Below are 22,487 nucleotides of genomic sequence, written 5' to 3'. Positions count from 1 at the left end.
ATGACCTGATGGTTTTGTATCTCTAACCTAGGACAAGTCCTGGCACAAAATCAATTCTTCATATTTGTTGAAAGAATGACTAAATGATTCTGGTTATTCGAGGTAAAAAGAGCACCTATAAAAAAGAGAAATCTGAAATCAAAATAGCTACAGAAGCCAAAGAGTAGAAAGATAACCCAAGTATAGGGTAAGAGGCACCCCTCATCTATGCAGCTAGTGTTTAATGTTGTAGTTGCTGAAAGTCATTTTTCCTGAGAGACAACTTTTGCTATAATTAGAGGTTTGTATGGAAGAGTTTTTAAAAAATCAGTGATTATTCTGAATGTTTCTTTTCATCAGGACTTCAGAAAGATCATGATAAATGAATCACCAAGCTAACTAAGTGGTTCTCTTTGGTAGAGAATTGTTGCCTCTGATGGTGTAAGAAAGTAAGGCTGTAGGACTTCGTCCCCATCACCTTGTCTCCAGGTTGTATATCAATCATACAGCCTCTCTGAGTGATCCTTGAAGCTCCAGCTCTCCATCCTTTCAAGACCATAGAAGGTTCATGAAAGGTCAATGTGATGATATTTTCTGTGGCAAGGCTCAGCTAACTGTGTTTGCTATTGGTTCAGAATCCTCTCTGAAGTGTCTATAAGTAGGGGAGATCAAAATCTAAGGTTTGAAACTTTGGGGTTTACTAGAATCATAGACCTGCACATTCCAATATGGTACTCATGAGCCATATGGGGCTGTTAAACACCTGAAATGTCATAATTGAGATATACTGAAAGTTTAAAATAAATGCTGGGGAGTTCCCACTGTGGCTCAGTGGGTTAAGAGCCTGACATAGTGTTCTTGAGGATGCAGGTTTCAATCCTGGCCTCACTCACTGGATTAAGGATCCAGTGTTGCCACAAGCTGTCGTATAGGTCATGGATCTGGCTTGGCTCTTGTGTTGCTGTGCCTGTGTTGTAGGCCTATAGCTGCAGTCCAAATTGACCCCTAGCCTGGGAATTTTCATACGCCATGGGTGGAGCCATAAAAATAATAACATAAATGCTGGATTTTGAAGATAATAGAAAAAATGTAAAATATGTTATTACAAATTTTATATTGATTACATGTTAAATAGTAATATCTTTGATATACTGAGTTAAATATATTCTTAAAATTAATTTCACTTTTTTTTTTTTTTACTATTTAAACTTGGCTACTAAAGAATTAAAAATTACAAATGTGGCTTGCATTGTATTTTTATTGGACACACCATCTTAAATCTTATTTCTAGAAGAGTGAAAGTGCCTGTGCAACATTTCTAGCCAATCTATATATCTCAAACACTGCTTATTTTACCAGGAAAAATCACTCCTCATATCAATTCTGTTAATTGTACAAATTTCAGATATTCATCAAATATAAAGAATATTGAGGCACTTTTGGTAGCTAATGCTAACATGCCAGCTTTTAACTGAAATCTTTCTGCAGGGTAGTTAACTACCCCTGGAGAATTTATTTGCACCCATCCACTCACCCAACCAGATACTCCCTCTACATAGATACACATACCATGTATCCTCAAATATTTTGAAGTAAATGACAGACAATATAAAACTCTGGTACACATTAGAGCACAAAACCGTACTTGCTGTTTCTCCACTTTTCCTGAGGGCTGTTGATTAGCAACCTTTATTGCATTCCTACAGTATATAAATCACTAGGTTAGAGGCTGTGGAAAGCAGAATAATAAAATATAATAACAATAGCAAAAATTTATTGAGTGTTTCTAGGTGCCAGGCACTGTGCTAAGTGCATTACATGTGTTATTTAATCCTGAGCATGACTTGGTGAAGGAGGTATTCTTATTATCCTTATTTTGCTTTTGACACCATAGTTTTGTACCCAGTATTTGCAGAGACTTTACAAAACAGGCTTTTCCGCATGAGCCACTTGTTGATACAAACTGAAGTTCAAGCCAGTGTGCTTAAGGAGACTTCCTCTTTGACCTCTTTCTCTTTTCTCCCCAAGGTCTGTGTTCAGTCCCTAGGATTCTGCCACTTCTTCCTTTTAGCTCTTTCCTTGGCTCTCTATCATGCCCACCATCCTCTTTGGAAACTGAGGAGAAAGAATAGGGGAAAGTAGGTTTTGAAGTCTTGTACATGGAAGGAGTGCAGGGAGGTATAGTGGCCCTATTTCATTTAGGTTTATGGTAGCTCTAAGACAAACAAACCTTCCTAGTTTTAAGGTGCCCACTTTTAAGCAAAACCAGGGGAAATTATCATTGCAATTGTTGAGTTGGTTTAATATATCATACTGTATGTCCAACCCATGTTGGGAGGTAGGGAACAGGAGGTTGGGGGTGATCTTGCTCCTCTCAGTGAAGTTCAGACTGATGGTGGTTCTGCCACCCTGTAGTTCCACCATCTGGAAAATGTAGGCTTTAAGATCTCGGAGGAAGGGAAAGCACATGGGGGATGGCATAGGCAGGAAGTGATGTTTGTTGCTTCTGCTTACATACATGAATAAAATACTTGCCCCATCTTCCTGCAGTTGGACTGGGAAAGGAGATTGTGCCTGTGTTCAGGAAGGAAAGGCGAATTGGATGTGAGTGAGAACTAGTGGTTACTACCACAGCAAGTTTTAGATTTTAGGTTATTTTTAGAGTTTAGAGGCTGTGTACATTATGCATACTTCCAGTTTTGAAACTGTCTCCCCATTTGAATGATTGCAAGTTGAATCAAATTCAAATGTACCCTTAACCCAAGTCTACTATTAGGAAAAACAAACAAATGAAACTTTGAATGCGAAGTAAAACTATATTGGGAGCCTTTGTGTGTGTTCCAGTTTCATTTTCTTTTAAAGTTGTTCTTCGTGATAGCACGTTTATTCAATGCCTAAAGTGTTGTCAAGTAAGTAGGATTTAATCTGTGAAAAATTTTAAGTGGCCCCTTTTTCTCTCTCAAGTATTTTTTTTCCTCTCACGTGTTACTGTAATCATTTTAAGATTGAAATGAATCGTTTGATTTTAAAAAATTATTTATGGCACATCAAGTAGCACTTAGTGTTTTGTCAAAACATTGAAACCGTATTTGAAGGCCCATGTAAAATATGGCAGAAAGGTCAGGAGGCTTATGTATAGAACTTCTAGAAACATACCTCACCATTGGAGCTGGTTATAATTCCTGGGTGCTGACATGAAGATTAATAATGTTTAACTCTGATTTTGGCAATTTTTGCCAATTTCATTGCCATCATTCTTCTCTTTCAAGTTATTACCTGGAACTGAAGTGATAACAAATGTTTTATGTTTCATACTGCCAGATAAAAAGTTAAATTTTCACGTTACATGCTCTTAAACACACACATGCACACACAAATATACACACAACTGTATCAGGAGGAAATGAGTAATTCTTCTAAAATGAAAAGATTGTCCTAGTTTTAACATTAGGTGACTAGTTCCCGTGCGGTTAAGTCATATGTAAAAATGGGAAATTCACTCTGTGGGTCTTTGTGCACTGGCTATATCATACAGTTCTAATTTTCTTTTGTTTTTCTGGGAAATGATGGTGCTCTTTGCTTTGCCAAGTTTTATTATTGAGTTAACTGCCAAAGTTTGAGAGAGAGAGAGTCAAGGGCCTTTAAAATTATTTGGTGTTGAGTGAAGAGGCAGAGAAAGGTATTTCATATTCCCAAACATTTTAACTTTTATGTTTCTACCTGATGTTGGAATATAATCTAAACTTCAAGGCTTTTCTGATTCTTTTAAAGATGATGTACACTGTCAATTGAAGTTCATATATTAGTGAGAGGAACTGTAATTCTATTCACTGATACTCAGGTTGGAACTACACATTCTAGTTTTTAATAGATTGTATTCTTTATATTCTTTCTGGCCTGATCTTCCCTGTATTTAAACTTCTGTGCATCAAAAGGCCTGTGTGCCTGCTTGTGGTTTTGCACCATCTGGAAGTTAAAATTTGACTTTAGAAATGATGTCATGCTTGCTTACTGCAAACTGGGCTAATGTTGGTTGAGAATTGGATGCAGTTCAGGTCAAAGTTTTATCTTAAAAAAGAAGACCCTTAAGCCTTCATTTCTTGATTGCAGGAGACTGTGAAAAGCTTTAAAGATAGAGTGAAGGTGATTGAAGGGAACAATTCAAATTCCTTGGAAGTTAAGTACATGCTTTTGGGTGATGGTAAAATAAATTCCCAAATAGAAGACCTCAGCTAGCACACCCTGCCATGTAGAGTTTGAGTGTTTTGAGTAGTATGTTGATCATGACTATCTTTGCTCTGTATTTTATTTTGTGGAGAAATATTCTTATGATTAGCCTTGCTTTTTAAGCTCTTTTGGGCTCCGAAAGATGTGGCAGGGCACTGATAGCTCACACACATGGTGAGAAGGCACTACAAATGTTAAGCATATTATTCATCAATACAGTGTTTAAAAACAAAACAAAACAAAACTCTCTTCAGCACTACTCACGACTTCCCATATTGTAATTTATTTATATCACAGTTTTGGGTGTCGGGCATTTCCTTTGGTCCATGTATAGACCACCTGTCTTTGATAACTAGAATGTGGAGCCAATGGGACCACAGTTTCTTCTCAGATTTACACTGATTTCTGGTCAACCTGTGTGCAATCTCTACAATTGAATGTAAGCCCTTCTAACCACTGCTGTAATCTAGAGCACTCAGCATGTTCTACCAATTTCCAAGAAACCCACTAAATGCTGCCCTTCATGAATAAGCTAAAAAATCATATATTTTTCGTGCGATAAGAGGAAAACCCAAAGAGAAGTATTGATGTTATTTCAGGTCGATAGATGAAGATAACTTTAAACAAAGATATGCCACTTAAGAATCTGGAATGTTTAAGCTTTAGTGCAACTGGCATGCATTTTTATTTAGGAAAGAGGAGATCCCCAAGACATGAGTATCCCCTTCACCTTCCCAGGCCCTAGATTTCTATGTCCATGAAGTGAGAAGAGACAGAGCTATCAAATGTTTGAAGAATCTGCAGTTGTCACCCTCCACAGGCACATAATGCCCATCCTCTCTTAAAATGCATTTAGAGCCATTTTGCCACTGGGCTTTAAGTACTTGTCATCACATTTTTCTTTGCTAGAACCTCCCAGCTTCGTTCTCCTCTCTGGAACAGAAACTGGAGAAGTTCCTCACCCACCTCCCCATCACCTTTGACCTTTAAAAACAAAACTTTGATACCCCTTTCTTGGAAAATAGTGACAAAAGGAGATTCTATTCTGATAACTTTTTTGTTTCTGACATCATTGTTCTTTCCTGATGTATTCTACTTAAGACCAATTCCTGCCTTTAGAATCATAAAATGTCAGGCACTTAGAAATAATCTGTTCTTAACTCTTTGCTTTATGAGTGAAGAAACTGAGGCTGGAAGGCTGGTTGTGGGGAAGCAAGAGTTATTTGTCCTGATGCTTATAGGTGGACAGAAGTAGAACCTGAATGGCCTAAAAGCTAATGTTCTCTTTCCATTGTTCCAAGTTGGCTTTTGACTCTCTGTCATCATATTTACACATCTATTTATTTTGGCTTATTACAGTGTTCTTGCATCCTTTTATAAAACTTTTTTTTTAACCTTTTCATTCAAATTTTACTTGTTGGTAATAAAATGAGAAATATGTTCAAGATTTCCTCTAAGATGCTGCAGCCCCCAGCTTACCTCTGTCCCATTTTTCTACCTCAAGACCACACCCATTTTTAACTCTTTATGCCTGGTTATTTTGATATCTCTGAATAACATGCTTGCATCATTATTTCCTTTTTGTTGATGTAGTTACTATCTATCAAATTCTTGCTGTGGGAGATGAAGATAAAAGTCTTCCTTGACCCCAATGCCCACATGACCCATGTAAACTTTTTTTTTGCACATGGTCTTTAGAATGTTAATGTTTAAAAAATAAAGCTTATGTTTCCTCATTTATGACTAGCATTTGAAAAGCAGAAATTGAAATAATCTAAATTTTGAACTAAGGAAGAGATGGGATTTTTTTTGTGTGGATGCTTTGTCTTTTTTTTTTTTTTTCTTGAGTATTCAGAAAACAGTATTTCATAAAGCTGGAGAACAGGTATCATTTCCTCAGCATTTTCTTCCTCTAGCAGCATTTACTTCCTCTTGGCAATGTGCCTTTTTCTAATTTAGGAGCGTTTCTCTATGTGTCAGTCTTGTTCTCCCAGACGTCAGTGGCATGGCTCATTGTGTTCTCTGTTTTCCTGGAGGATACTGCATTGCCTAAGTGTGTTGTACCCTCCTTGGACTCTCAAAGAATTTTTGTGCTTTGTTCCCCAACTTTTGGTTTCACAACATGGAGATGTCCTACTATTTCAATGTCTATTTCATATAAACCTTACATTTAAAAAAATGTATCACCATTCAGGTACACATACAACAGGATTTTAAAGTAGATATCAGCTGTTAGAATGCATGGTGTGGAGATGCCCATGAGCAATGTTTGGTCTCAGGGCTTGGAAGGCATACTGCTGCCCCATCTCTCTCCTGGGGCAGGCCCAATGGTTAATGATGACCCCTGTGTAAAACCACAACTTCTTTCTTTTTCCTGATTTCAGGTAGATGCGCTGAGATTACGACTAGAAGAGAAAGAATCTTTTCTCAATAAAAAAACAAAACAGCTGCAGGACCTCACTGAAGAGAAGGGGACTCTGGCTGGAGAGATTCGAGATATGAAGGATATGTTAGAAGTGAAGGAAAGGAAAATCAATGTCCTTCAAAAAAAGGTGAGTAGCTGACATAAGCTGTTCAGGTATGAATTGGCATCATACATATTTTGTCATTTCAGAGTAGCTCTTGAGCATATGGAAAATAAAAAGTTATTGCTTAAGAATTTTAGATTAGTAAGTGTCAACTTTAAAACTTATTGATATTTAACTTACTGGTGGATGTATTTTGTTGCTTTTAGCATAGCCTGATGAATTTTCTATTTGATTACCTGGACACTAAATACTGGTGATGTTTTTCTTATTTGCCAGCTTAAACATTGAGATAATTATATAAATTTATACAAATTATTTAGATATATAAATGTAAAATTATAAAATGTCCAAAATTTAGTTTATTTTTCCTTTTTACTTATTGAGAGTTGAGTAGTGTGTTTTATAAGTCTTAAAGATATTTCAGATGTGTTTTTTATTTACATAAATTTTAATAGCTCTTATCCTGTCAAACCCATACAAGTTTTGGTTGCAGAGGGGTAATGTTTTCACTCATTACTTAATTGGAATCAGTGAGAGAATGTATAATAAGTTATAATACAGTGACTTAATACAGAAGATGCTTGACCTGGTTAGGGCTCTTTAAGCAGCTATTTTTCTCTATTATAGGGGATCCAGATTTGGGGACAGGTTTTTCCTTTGCAGAATTCCTTTTTGCTGCTTTGTACTGTTTTGGTGGGACCAGAGGGTCCCCTGCTTTTGTTCAAAGAAAAGGGTAGGCAAGAAGAGAAACCAACACTGCTCTTTTAATAAAAAGAAGCTGTGTTGGAAACACACAGGGCTCTCAGATTCAGGCAGACAGTGTGGGAACTGGGCAGAAACCAGTGGGGCGGGCGTCGGGGGGGAAGCAGGTGCAGGCTGGTCGGGACACTGCTATAGACAGGCAGGTTGCAGGGGACTGATGTTGCAACTGTCTTCAAATGTAATCTGACTGGCCCTCCTCTTGGTGTCATTTGCCATCATTACCTCTCACATAGTTTATATCAATAGCATTCTAGCTATTTTTCCTGCTTCTACCCTTAACCTTTCCTACAGGCTATTCTTTACACAGAAGTTGAAGTAATGCCTTTTAAACATAAAACGATCTGTATCATGCTCTCACCAAAGGTCTCCAGTCACAACCATCTACATAATTTGTCGGGTCCAATGCAAAATGAAAATGTGGGGTCATTGTTCAAACTTTATTGAATATTTCAGGATGGTAATGGCAGAGCATTAAACCAAGCATCGGGTCCCACTCAGTGTGGGGCCCTCTGTACATAAACAAGTTGCATGACATGAATCTGTGTCCTTATCCTTAGTGGCTTCCATCATCACAGGATATTGGTGATCTAATAGATAATATTATTAATTCATTTCTGTTATGATCTTTACAGACAAGGCCCCGATCACTGGATTCCCCCTTTACAATTCTAGTTAACTGATACAAATGATTAGAAGAGGGTAGAGAAGAGATGAATGAGGGGACCCTTTGGATCAAAGGACTACTAGGACAGGTGGGACTAACAGAAAAATAGTTACAATGACAGTTATTGGAACATGTAATAAGGTTTCAAAAAAAGACCTTTCGTTTAAAATCCCCAAGAAGCAAATGATAGCAAAAGCTGTTATTTTTTGAACTTATGGTAAACACTGTATGCTAGATACTCCTCTATTGGCCATTACATCTACTTACTTAATCTTGAACATATAACCCTGTGAAGCAAATACAATTATTAACCCCAGAGATACTGAGGCTTATGGTAGGCTTTCCCAAGGTTATACAACCTAGATACACATTTTTTAGTTTTCAGGAACATAGAATAAAATGGTTATTGCAAGTCCAATTAAAAAGACTCATTTTTCTTTGGCCCAAAAGATTATGATGATGACACCAAGTGTGAGAGTGAATCAAGCAAGAATATAACAACCAGAAGCTGAGATTAAGGTCTCTAATTCTTGAGGAATAAATGACCACAATTTTCTCAGTAAAGGTTTTGGGAAGGTACTTTCCATGCAGAAGCGACAAATGGCCACTTTTGCTGATGTGAATATTTTGCAAAATTTTACACTTTTTTCCCACAGCCAGACCCAAAAGTTTGGGAATCAGTTTGGAGGTTCTAGAACAAAGCTCATTGTATATTATGGCTCTTTGGGCAACAGGATCACAATCCCACCAATTTAAGCCATGTAGATAGTGGATTTGGAAGTATTTCATGTATGTTTGGAGAGGTTGTTTAGCTTCATTTTTTTTTTTTCCACTGAGTGTTTACCAATATAGTTGGGGAGTAGATAAACTACTAGTAACATAGTGATGGGGCAAGAGTACCATTAGACCTGCAGTGTAAAAGAGCAATAATCCCTAATGAAGTGATGCATACAATTCAGAAACCACCTCTAAATGTGGAAATAATGCAGAAGCTGATGGGCTAATGAAACATTGTCTTTGGGAATGGAGACTCCTTGAAGTTTTGACCACAGTCAGCATAATTGACTGTTTTAGGGCAGGCCTGGATTGGAACAGCATCAGTTTTGGATTAGGGTGTGCTGGCATGGAAGAATAATAAACTCAAGTCAATGTCAGAGGTGCAGTATTACTTAATATTTCTTTCTCCTAGACTTTTTGGCAACCAGCATTGTGTTATGATGCCAGTGGAAGTGGGTATGCTCCTTCATAGCCATGTTTAACCTGGCGAAGCTAGGCTTTCACCTCATATCTGTCACTTTGCCTTCAGAGTCCTAGGTCTCAGAAGTCTTGTGTATTCCATAAACCATGTGCACAGGTCACATGTCTGGGCAGCAGGCATGGACATGATGCCCTAATCATTTTGTTACTTGAGGAAGGAAGTGAAATTGAATAAACAGAGGTGGCATAATATCTCTGATCAAACTTTTGTAGAAAAACAGAAGTCACTGACAATGGATTTGGTCTTACCACCATGTTTTTGGCTGTACTCCATAATTCCAAGAAATGGAATTATTTTAGTAGAGGTCAAGAAGGTACATGTATGAAAATTGTTTAGTGGATTATCCCTTTGTGGCTATGATACTGAAGTCAGAGGAGCAGCTCAGTTTTCATGCTATGACCATAGCATTCTGTTCCCATACCTGAATTCAAACTTCCACTGATGAAGTGCTACCTGACTATTGAGTTTTTGTAGGAAATGTCATAAAACCTTGATGACATTGTACATTTGGAAAGTGTATAATGCCTAGGGTTTTAGGACATGGTAGCATTATTTGAACCAGATCAAATTCAGACTGTTATGTAGCTCATAGATTCTTGCAGCATAAACTTACTACCCAAGAAATTTTTTTAAGCCATTAAATTGGGCAAAAATTCCATCTCCATTTTCATCCCAGGTCTCAGTCCCATAAGTAATGTGAATTTATTGAGCAGAGGTACTTTATTTATTAGGGGGTAGAGAAACAGATGGCAATTTCTCTGGAACCTAAGTTCACTAGCTGCCTACTGAACTTCATGGATTGCCCTGTGGGTTGGAAAGGGCAGGGAGAGGGAAGTGTAGTTGGCCTCTGGGAGTGGTGCATATAGACATGCCCACTTGAGTAGCTTATTTTACCCATTTGGACATGCAATAGTAAAAATTCTGAATGGTAATAGAGATAGGAATGCTACAGGAGTATGATTATTCGCATATTTGGTTACTTCATTAAGTTTATATTAAAAAGTAATATCTGAGAAGATGATTATGAAACATAGAGATTTCCATGTGAGTGTGAAGTTGACCTGAGGTATAGAGGACTTTTTGTTTCAACTGAGCTCTTAAGCAGTGTTGAACTTTTATGTTTATTATTGGCAAAGCTCCTAATTTTTTGAACATTGAAAAATCATATTCATGTTTCATTTACTGAGTGTTTCCTGTGTGTCAGTTACTACTCTAAATCCTAGAGGTTTAAAGAGAAATGAGACATCCTCCAGTCCTCAAGAAGCTGACAGTCTGGTTGGGGAGGTAGACTTGTATAATGTGGCATGTTATCAGAAGCAAACTATTTAATGGATGCAAACAGCACATGCTAAGTCTGGCTATTGTAAGCAAAAGGAAACTTACTGTAAGAATATCCAGACCCCAGTGTTTGGTTGGTAGAACCAGATTAGGGATGATCAAGAACCAGGACAGTTCTAGGAGACCAAGAAAAAGTAGACAGTTCCCTGATCCTTATAGCTCAGAGTGTCTGGTCAAGGGTCTTCTCTGCTTATGGCTGCCCTCTTACCTTTCCTCCTCTGTCTTTACCTCAGGCTGTTGGTCAAGATTCAAAGTCCTGGGATGGAGCTCTAGATTCCACACAAGTGCCTCTCACTAGCAGGATCTAAACAGACTCTCCCTAAAAGGATTCTGGGAAATGTGGTTCCAAGCTTTACACATGAACTTTCCACTCAGATTTTGTGTCACTTAATTAGGCAGGTCTTTGTTGATATTGCAGGCTGGGAGAGGTTTTACATTATTAGAAAACCATTTCTTGACTCAGTTTGAAATTGTGCATCTCTTTAATGAATTTTGCCTTCCTTCCTAGAGCTAAGCTCCAGCCATCATCATCATGATACCTACAACTCCTGGCAAAATTTTTGGCATATGATTGTTCTCAGTCAATATGCATTTGATCAATAAATTATATCTATAAATTCTGAATGGATGACAATTTGGGAGAAGAGAAAAAACTTTGAGATCCTTTCCTGGCCCAAGAATATGGTTAGCTGTCACTTGCCCCAGTGAAATTTCATTGAGTCTAAGCAAAAGCATATTTACTCTAGTATAATTTAATCCATTGTGTCTTTATTAAGGTATGAGGTTGTTGTCAAGGTTCTAGTGATGATTAAATTCCACAGGACAAATAATAAAGCATGCATGCCTTCTACTTAGCTGAAATTATTTGCCTGATATTAGCGATGGCCTAGGGAAGAAACAACTTGGTAATTTTAATCCCTTTATCCTGTTGACCATTTTGCCCCAGTGAAGTGATTTTGAAGGGCACCTTGTATCTCTTGAGTAGAGACTGTGGCTTCCTTTGTAAGCCTTTGCTTCTTTGTGAAGCAGTGATTTCACCAGTCTTCTCTGTTGTATATATTGCTTTTCTTCTAAGAAATATGAAGTTGCCCTTCTAGAGATGACATTGATGAAATTATTTTTTATTATTAAAAGAACCAAAGCTAAAAATTCACCTTCTAATAGAGCAATTAGGGAAGCCTGCTCATTTATTCATGCATTCAGTCAGCAAATATAGGCACTGTATTCAGTTACCTGCATCTTTCTACCCCCTTTCTCAATGGAACAGAACTAAATATTATTTGACTTTAAAAGACATGTTGAAATGGGTATGCTGAGGAAGCATGGACAGTCCTGAAGACAGACAGATCTGAGAGAACGTAAACCTGGAAGAGACTTGACGAACCCTCCTGGACACACAGATTCTTAGAGATGAAGTCATGTGTTAGGGTCAAAGCACTAATTAGTGGCAGAGCCTGGGCTTTGATTACACTTTTCCATCTCTCCATGCCACTATCTGGGCATTATTGCCCTATTCTGGCAGTTTGCCTTCCCTTCCTTCCTATCATTCAGTAATCCAACAATACGTAGTCAGCATCTGTAATGGTCTGGATATTCTTCAGCCATTGGAGGATACATAGGCTATCGAGCAAGGCAGTTTCTGCTCTTTGGGAGCTCACACCCATGGAAAAAAATGCTGAACAATTGCAGGGCAGAGTGTGAAGTGTGTTTTGCCAACCAGGTGCATGCTGCATGTAGGATGGGCACCTCACATATTGTGGGGAGTAGAATGGTCAAGGAGGGCTTCAGGAAAAGCTAATGACTAAACAGGGAATTGAGGGAGTAAGAGTACTGTCCAGTAAAAGCAATAAAGATAGTATTTGCAAAGAGGCAGTACAGTGCCTTTGGTGGAATTAGAAGTAATTTGATATAGATGGACCACACTCCTCTGCCCCACTTAGAAGACAGATTTCACAGTTGGAAGTTTTTCTATTCTTTATGTCTTCTAGCAATCACATATATTTTATAATTAAGCTTTGAGAGTAATTTTGACTTCCATATTATAAATATTCTTTTCCAGTCCCCTGTGAATTGCTAGTGGCAATAACAATTAACTGCATTATTTCAAAATGCAGTTCAGGGCCAGATCATGCTGGAAATTGATTGTTATTCAATGAAAGGGCTGATCCTGAGCCAAGGGAGGAAGATTCTCTTTTAAATAAATATTTGCTTCTGGGTTAAGACCTTATATTCTATACTCGATCTCAATATGTATTTTTTTCTCCTATAATAATAATATTTGTTTGTCATCCTGCTCATATCTGTCACAAGGGTTTACATTCTTTTTTTTTTTAGTATGTATCTTTTTAAGTTTGTTTATAATTACCTGCAAAATCCCTTGAAGATTTAAAATAAAAATGCCCAGAGTGCCTTGACTATGCAATTATGCTAATGAGTACAGGCATTTTGAGACATCTTTTGGTCTCAGCTGCCAGCTATTGCTTTTTTGTGATATGGAATTAAAGGTGGTTGAGCTTTTACATATTTCAGTCTGGAGATGATTCCATTTTTCTTCCCACATAATCCCCAAGCCATTTGATTTAAATCAAACTTATTTATGTGGGAAGGAAATTTTTCCATCTTTTTCATTTACCCTGTGTTTGCTGATGAATTTTACCTTGCTCTGAAGTCCACAAATAACAAATGCTGGAGGGGATGTGGAGAAAAGGGAACTCTCCTGCACTCTTGGTGGGAATGTAAGCTGGTACAACCACTATGGAGAACAGTATGGAAGGAGATACCTTAGAAATCTATACATAGAACTACCATATGACCCAGCAGTCCTACTCTTGGGCATATATCCAGACAAAACTCTACTTAAAAAAGACACATACACCTGCATGTTCATTGCAGCACTATTCACAATAGCCAAGACATGGAATCAACCCAAATGTCCACTGATGGATGATTGAATTAGGAAGATGTGGTATATATACACAATGGAATACTCCTCAGCCATAAAAAAGAACAAAATAATGCCATTTGCAGCAACATGGATGGAACTAGAGAATCTCATCCTGAGTGAAGTAAGTCAGAAAGACAAAGACAAATACCATATGATATCACTTATATCTGGACTGTAATATATGACACAAAGGAACCTTTCCAAAGAAAAGAAAATCATGGACTTGGACATGTGGTTGCCAAGGGGGAAAGGGAGAGAGTGGGAGGGACTGGAAGCTTGGGGTGAATAGATGCAGAATGTAGCCTTCGGGATGGTTTAGCAATGGGACCCTTCTGTGTAGCACTGGGAACTCTGTCTAACACTTGTGATGGAACACATATTGTGAGAAAAAAGAATGTATACATGTAAGTGTAACTGGGTCACATGCTGTACAGCAGAAAATATATAAATAAATGATAAAAAAAAAAAGAAAAAAAAGAGGGAAAAAAATCTCCAGAAACTGGCATTCATAGATAGTTTTCTAGTTGGAACCTGTACCTCTGGTGGGAAAGCCAGGGATGATGAACTCCTTTGGGGCAAATGTACCTGGAACAATTTCCTCTTGAAAGCTGTGTATTAAAGATTCTGTGCATTTTCCACGTAATTGAGATAAAAGTGATGAATGCTTGGATGGAACTTGTGTGATAAATTCATTCCCATGAGCTTTTCTTCATTCCTCGGCCTTGAACTTGAAGTGGTATTGAGACTGCAAATAATTGTTCAATAAATGACTTTTCTACTCATAAAAAAAGAGAAACAAATAGGAATGGCTGTGTTCCAATAAAACTTTATTTATAAAAATAGGCAGTAGACCAGATTTTGTCCTTGGGCTCTAGTCTGCTGAGCTCTGGTGTAGATAATATGTTATTAATAGGCTAAAGACAATTCTATTATGTAACAACCTTCATGGCAAGTTTGACTTTTTAAAAACATATACAAATATTTGATAGAGTTAAACAAGGTATACTTCTTTTTTGGGCTGTATTTACTGTTTGTCTCAGACATTCCTCTTGGTGCCAAGGAAGGTAAGTCACTTGCTTGCAAAGGTCTTCCCAAGTTTCTGTTGTATTCTGTAGCTATTTTGGTGAGTAAAGTCTGAGTAAAGCAAAGCCAAGCAAACAGAATGTGCTCGAACTAATAGCAGTGATTGACTTGGGATGAAATATTTCTTTCTTTCCTTAGTATTGAAATATTAAGTTAAATTATTTAGGTTGCACATGATACTTTGGCTTGAAAAATCATATAAAGGCTAGCACAAACATACACTGAATCTTTCTCCAAATTGTGAATGTTTATGAACTTGTGAACAGCTGGAGGCATAGACAAAGGTGGCCAGATGGGAAGGCAGGAGTAGAGGCAAAGATTCTTTGCTCCTGTTCTCTGTTACCAACACTTTTCATTAGAGTTTGCAGGGGAAGTTTCGTTGAAAAGAGATAGAAGCAGGTATAAAACGTCAGGTACCTGGGGGAAGGGTAAATGTGGGGGTAGTCGACCAAAGCTGCTTCATCTCCTGATTCTTCACCTAGAAATTCATTCTAAGAAAAAAATCAAGGATGTAGATAAAGATTTAGCCACAGCCTTTTTCACAACATGATTCTTTCTTTTTTTTTTTTTTTGCCTTGAAGAGTGAAAATATTATAAAGTGTAGGAGTGAATAAATAAATGATGGTATATTTCTATAAGGAAATTCAGCCAATAGTAATGGCATTATGGGAGAGTATTCCATGACATTGAAAGATAGTAACATTGTTTTAAGTGAAATAAACTGTCTACAATATATGTGTATATAAATAAGAAAGCCTGTTTTCTCACACCCTCCCACCATGGTATGACCCTATTTTTTAAAAATATACACACACATACATACATACATACATACATACATTCATGCCCACACCAGAGTAATTAGTTTGTTAAAAGTATGGACTGTGTCAATCCTGGCTTTGAATCTGTTTAAGGGCTTTTAAATCTTAGGTAAATTGCTTACATTTTCTCTGTTTCATTTTCCTATCTTTAGAATGAGGACAAGCTGACATCTCACGTTCAGGCTAAATTCTTCTTAGTGTAGTAGGTATTTAAGAAGTATTTACTGAGTGAACAAAGTGTCCATTACTGCTGATACCCAGATAGTTATTATTTTATATTAAAAACAGAATTTAAATGTTTGATCTATCAGCTCTTTCAAAGAACTCGGAAAGAAAATTGAATTGCTTTATAAGGAGTATTTTTAATTGATTTTAAATTTACATACAGTAGAAGACATTTCTTGTGTTACGCCTTTGTGGGTTTCGACAAAACCGTAGAGTTGTGTAACTACCTTCACAGTCATGATATAGGGCACTTGTATGACCTCAAAGCTTCACTTTTGAGTTCTTCTCTGTAGTCAGTCTTTCCTCTTAGCCCCCAGTCTTGGGCAACCATCAGTTTGTTTTACATCTTGATAGTTTTGCCTTTTCCAGAATGTCATGGAAATGAAATTATACAATATAGCCTTTTGCATCTGGCTTTTCTCATTTGTCATAATGTACCTGAAATTCATCCATGCTCTAGCCTTTATCAATAGTTCATTCTGAAGATAATTGCTATTATTTATGAAATGTCTGTATCATAACCACACAAATTTTTTATCCCAGAGTTTGTCCTGAAGCCAGAGTTGTGACAGTATAGAATGTTAACAACAAAGAAAACTTGAGAAGCCTCCTGGTCTAACTCAGCTTCTTGAGGAGGTGAGGGTTCTGAGAGCCAGAAATCAAATGCATTACTTCAGGTTGGAATTAGGACCAGAATCCAGAGCCTTAATGTTAAACTAGCAAAGTTAGGGAAAGGAGTGTGTGTGTGTGTGTGTGTATGTGTGTGTGTGCAAAGTTAGGGAAAGGAGTGTGTGTGTGTGTGTGTGTGTGTGTGTGTGTGTGTGTGTCTGAGTCTGATGTAATATATTGGGTTGAAATGATGACCTTAAGTTATTTTTAGAAGGAAAACAAACCAGTACTTTTTAGTTTTGTTTAGATTGAGAAGAAAGGGCTTTCTATCATTTTTTTTTTTAATGTGAAGTATAGTTGACAGAAATATTATATGTTATAGGGCACGATATAGTGACTCAATTTTTAAAGTTTATACTCCATCTATAGTTATAAAGTATTAGTTACATTCCCTGTGTTGTACAATAAATCATTTAATTTTTTTTTATACACAATAGTTTGTACCTCTTAATCCCCTACCCTGATATTGCTCCTCCTCCCTCCCTCTCCCCACTGGTAACCACTAGTTTGTTCTTTATATCAGTGAACTGTTTCTTTTTTGTTATATTTATGAGGTTTTTTAAAAAATTTTTTAGATTCCACATATATGTAATATACAATATTTGTTTTTCTCTGATTTATCTCACTCAGCACAATACCATTTAAGTCCATCCATGTTCTTGTTTTAAATCGCAAGGGGTGATAATATAATCTACCTCAGTTTTCTAGCATTCATAGTAAGCACTGGTTTGGAGAATGGCCAGAAGTTATCATAGTTGTTACCTTCACCCCTGGGGCATATAACATTTAGGGTAATTGGCCAGATTAGCAGGTATTTGGTCCTGTCCAAAATTCCATTAGACATTTAGGACAAGCCAAAAAGTTCTTGATATTTGTCCTTGTCAAGAACCATTGGCACGGACCAAATATGCTCATGGACATTTTGGGTAGGACCAGATTTCAAGGAACTTTTGGCATGGACCAGGTAACTTTATGGACATTTTGGACAGGACCAAATAGGACCAAATATCAGAGATCTTTTGTTATGGACCAGATCTCTTATGGATATTTTAGACAGGAGCTAATGTCCTACCAGAATTGTCTAAGTCTTTTAAACATGTAAGCTTGATCTGATGAGCCCCAGATCCCCAGAGAAAGATCACACCAGATCCTAAAGTGTATAGAGGTATGTACCTAAATTAGAATGAGTGAGCCCCAGATCCCCAGAGAAAGATCACACCAGATCCTAAAGTGTATAGAGGTATGTACCTAAATTAGAATGAGTGCTTTAATTCTTTATTATGTATCCTGTTTATCTTTTATTTCTAAAGGCATAGTACTACTTTATTTAAAAATAACTAGATAGCTATGGGCTATGGGATGGAAATCCTGTGAAATCAGATTGTTATGATCATTATACACCTACAGATGTGATAAATTCATTTGAGTAATAAAAAAAAACTAGATAGCACATAAGTACCATATTAATTATATCTTTATAAAGGTAGCTTTTTATTCCTTAAAAATTGAATTAGTTTTTTAAAAATGTTAGCTCGAATTTATATTGAATATCCATTTTTATTACATAATATAATAAAATAAATATTTAATCTTAAGGAAAATTCAGAGTTATGCTTTATAATATAAAAAACTATAAATGACATCAAGCATTTATTTGCATATTTAAATTTGTCACAGTAATGGCATGTTTATACCCATGTGTGTATCGGTTGATTTTTTTCTACCTTATTTTAAAAGCTCCCTTTTTTTTCTTTTTTCATTTTCAACTGCGCTCGTAGCATATGGGAGTTCCCAGGCCAGGGATGGAATCTGAGCCACATCTGTGACCTACGTCACACCTGTGGCAATGTCGAATCCTGAACCCACTGTGCCAGGCCAGGGATTGAACTAGTGCCTTGACAGAGACAAGCTGGGTCATTGACACATTGTACCACAGTGAGAACTCTCCAAACCTCCCTTTTAAAATATTTTTTAGCAGTTGAATGAATGTCATGGATAAAGAACTTAGTTAAGCATGCAAGGTGATTTATATATTTGCTCTGTTTATAATAACTTCAATTAAAATCTTTGGTAAATATGGTAGTTGTCATAAGGAAATATGTTATTTGCCATGTTCAAATCTGAACTCACGGAAACAATTTTTAAGGGACTGTAATTGTGTCTTTGGTTCGGTATTTCATTTCCGTTTATAGTTCAAACATTTGTTGTACATTTCTGTGTGGTTTATATATTTTTTTCACATCACTGCCACAAGACATTCAGTTAGAGTTTTAAGCTGAATTTTTTTTTTGAATAATTCATCCCTTAAACTTCCTTCCACCCTTTTGTAAAGCCTCTACTGCCAAGGATATGGAAATTAAGCAGAGACTGAGCTAAGTGTTATGGTAATTGACAAACTAGTTTGGTTAGATAAGTCTCCCAGTTGGCGTGTCAGCACAAATTAATCTAGCCCATGGAGAGAAGAAAGTAGAAAATAATGTCCCAAAATGTTAAGAAAGCAATGAGCTGTGACAGAGAAAGGGCCTGAGATACCATCCCTGTACTGAATTGAAGGGAGAATCAAGAATGTCAATCTTAGCTATTGAAATTGCCTTATAGTACATGGGAGGTGCTAATTTGCTCAGACATCTTTTGGCAACGTTGCATGTAAAATCTGCTGAGTCCTCTTGTTATTTATGGGCAGTAATACCTTTAACCAGAGAGCTATCTTTCTGGACTTGCCGCTTTCTGAGAATAAAGGCTCGAGGAATATGGGAGATGTCAGTAGCAACAGGCAACTTGAATTCCTCAAGATAAAGACCATGGCTGGGAAGAATTGAACAGGCAAGTGAAGGTTACTGACTCCACATTAATAATAAATTTATAAGAGTACAGAACAAATCATACCAGGCCATCTTTATCGTTTTCTAGGTGGATGTGCAAGATTAAAGAAAGGAATTCAATAGCTGTAATATCTGGAATTGAGTAAATCATCTAATTCAGTGTCTCCACAAATCTTTGGGAGCACTGGGGATGGGGGCAGGGGATGGGGAGAACCTCAATGAGAATTGGCTCAGAGTACTGTCATGTGGATTCAATTTGGCGGTTGTAATAAATTACAATGCAACAAGGTCCATTGGGACAATGTGGGGATCAATAGAAGGTCAGTCTGTAACATCTCCAGCAGAGGTCTGGAAGAATGGATAACACACTTTATTAAGCTTGGCAGGCCAGGAGGTTTTGGTATTGTTGTGGTCACCACCACTGTCATTAGCCTTTATGAAGCACCTGTTGGGTATGGGGCACTCGAGTGGCTGCCAGTAGAGAGATAGAATGTGTACAATTGTCCAAATGGTCAACTTGTTTTAAAATGATAACAGGTACAATTTACCAAATGTTTATACAGCTGCCATGCCTGGTGGTAAGCCTTTTTCATGGGTTGTTTCCTTTAACTTGAGGTGGGGTTTATTTCTCTATTTTGTGGATGGGGAAGGTGAGGTATAGAGAATTATTGTGAGTAATGCAGATGTTACATAGTAGCAAGAGATTATGAAATGAAGTAGTCTTGCTTTTTACTCTTAACGACTTTCTATACATACAGTATCCCTATGTGCTCATGGGGAAAAGTGTATTCATTTGTTAGTTCATTTATTTGTTCATTCATTCAGCAAACATCCCAAATATACTTAAGATGTTCCTGGTAGCAGAGCAGACAGAACCTATTCAAAGATAATTTTCCAGAGGTCCCATCGTGGCTCAGCAGAAACAAATCTAATATCCATGAGGATGCAGGTTCAATCCCTGGCCTTGTTCAGTGGGTTGAAGATCTGGCATTGCTGTGAGCTGTGGTGCAGGTCACAGAGTGGCTTGGATCTGGTGTTGCTATGGCGGTGGTGTAGGCCAGTGGCTACAGCTCTGATTCAACCCTTAGCTTGGGAACCTCCATATGCCACAGGTACAGTCCTAAAAAGACAAAAAAAAAATTTTTTTTTCAAAAAATGGTAATATTATGACTCTGACATAGAAAATGAGTATGTGTTAAAGATCTTACTTATTAACTCATTAACTGATGAAGAAACCAGGCAGGTATAAGAACTAGATAAAGAATCTGGGCACCAGAAATATTTATATATCAGAAATATTGACATGAATGTGCAAATGGAGGAAAAACTGGTTTCTCCTCAAAGTGGAGAGAGAAGTCATTGTAACCTATGCTGGACAGGTGTGAATTTGTATGATTACAGGCAATAATTTTTTTCATTGCTCTGAGTTGTCTGCAATGTACAGATTGCAAAATAGCTCAAAGACAATGAAAGACTAGAAATCAGATAACCTGAGATGGTATTCCATAAACAATAGTTTTTTTTAACTGAAGCACAGTTTTTTTCTTATAAAACTGGAGAGAATTGTGATGCAGCACAATAGGCTATGATTTGGGGTAAAAGACTTAAATACAGAGAATAAGTCAGCTCTCCTAAGTTATTATGGAAGGATTTCTGAGCAAATATCAGAATTAAAATGAGAATATCTAAGGTAGAAGGCATCTCATTTATCAAATGGGGAATCTGAGGCCTACAGAACTTAGCCCAAGAAGTTTTGTAACTTTCTGCCTTTCTGTGATCCGTTTGCTGGCCTTTGGCCAGAGGAAAGTAGGAAGGCCCAGACCAAAGTGTTTGTGGTTGGGAAGTAAAGACCCAGTGCATTACTTAGCATTCTCCCGAGACACAGATTCAATAGAATGGGTTTAAAAATAGATGTATGTATGTATACACACACACACACACATATACACACACATTCTCTCTCTCTCATATATATCTATATATATCTATATCTATATATATCAGAGAGAGTGATTATTTTAAGGAATTATTTTAAGAAATTACCTCATGTGATTGTGGGAGCGTACAAGTCCAAAATCCGATGGAGGAGGTGGCAGGCTGGAAACTTCGGGTGAAGTTGCAGTTTGAGTCCAAGGCAGTCAGTCTTCTGTTAAACCAGGAAGAGCTGATTTTGCAGATGAAATTCAAAAGCAGTCTGTTGGAGAATTTTCTCCTGCTTGGGGGAAATAAGTCATTTGTTCAATTCAGGCCTTCAACTGATTGGATGAAGTCCAACCTACTTTATGGAGAGGAATCTACATTACCCAAAGACCACTGATTTAAATGTAAATCTCATCCAAAAACATCCTAACAGCAACATTCAGAATAATATTTGACCAAATATCTGGGCATTGTGGCCCAGCCAAATTGGCATATAAAATTGACCGTCACATCAGGTCAAAGGACTGAGGGGCTTTGCCTATCCAAAGAGATGATTAGGAGTGATGTCTGGTTGCTGGAGTAGTTACTGGATACCAGGAGGGTAATAGGGTGAACATTAGCGAGGTCGTAAATCTGAAGTTAAAATTTTTTCAACTTCACAACTCTCCTAAGAGCCAGTCTTTGAAATAAGTCCATGGGTCTCAAAAATTAGGAACACAAGTCATAGGTCTGTATATCTGCCTTATCCAGGTATGTGCCTCTTTAAACATGAAGCAGAGGTGTGAGTTCAGGATGGATTTTCCAGATAGTCATGACTTTAGCTTATGTGTGGATATTGGGAATTATAACTAAAGGACAGCTGATTATAAAGTCCAGGATATCTTAATACATAAATTTGTAATCTGAATTGATGATTTGTTTTACAAGGGCTTGTCTGAAAATCAAATTGATTACATCACTGTGAGTGTGCCTGATAATGAGAAATCAATTATTTAGAGAAAAATTTAGTGTGAACAGAACACAAAGAAAATTAATAAAATTTTAATTTTATTGTTCACTTTTACAGCTTTGTCAGAACTTCTGGGGGCAAAAATCAAGAAGGTATCTATGATCATTATCATCATTGTGATTATTATTTTATTTAACAGTAGTAGCTAATATTTACTGAGCAGTTCTTCTGTGCATGTCTTAGGTACATGTTATAAGGGTAACTTCCTCACCACTTCCAAGTCTTTCCTCTACTGTCA

The 22,487-nt window shown here is 37.1% G+C and overlaps 1 protein-coding gene across 1 annotated transcript in view; it reads left to right on the top strand.

Annotated features, from left to right (window-relative positions):
- Positions 1-22,487, top strand: part of LOC125125729 (ERC protein 2) — a 422,494-nt gene that overhangs the window by 349,590 nt on the left and 50,417 nt on the right. The window contains exon 6 of the mRNA XM_047777153.1: positions 6,591-6,758. Coding sequence (XP_047633109.1) covers positions 6,591-6,758 — 168 coding nt within the window. The remainder of the gene's footprint in view (positions 1-6,590; positions 6,759-22,487) is intronic.

The sequence above is a fragment of the Phacochoerus africanus genome, chromosome 1, assembly GCF_016906955.1.
Source record: "Phacochoerus africanus isolate WHEZ1 chromosome 1, ROS_Pafr_v1, whole genome shotgun sequence".
NCBI classification, from domain to species: domain Eukaryota; kingdom Metazoa; phylum Chordata; class Mammalia; order Artiodactyla; family Suidae; genus Phacochoerus; species Phacochoerus africanus.
This window is presented reverse-complemented; position numbering and strand designations above follow the sequence as displayed.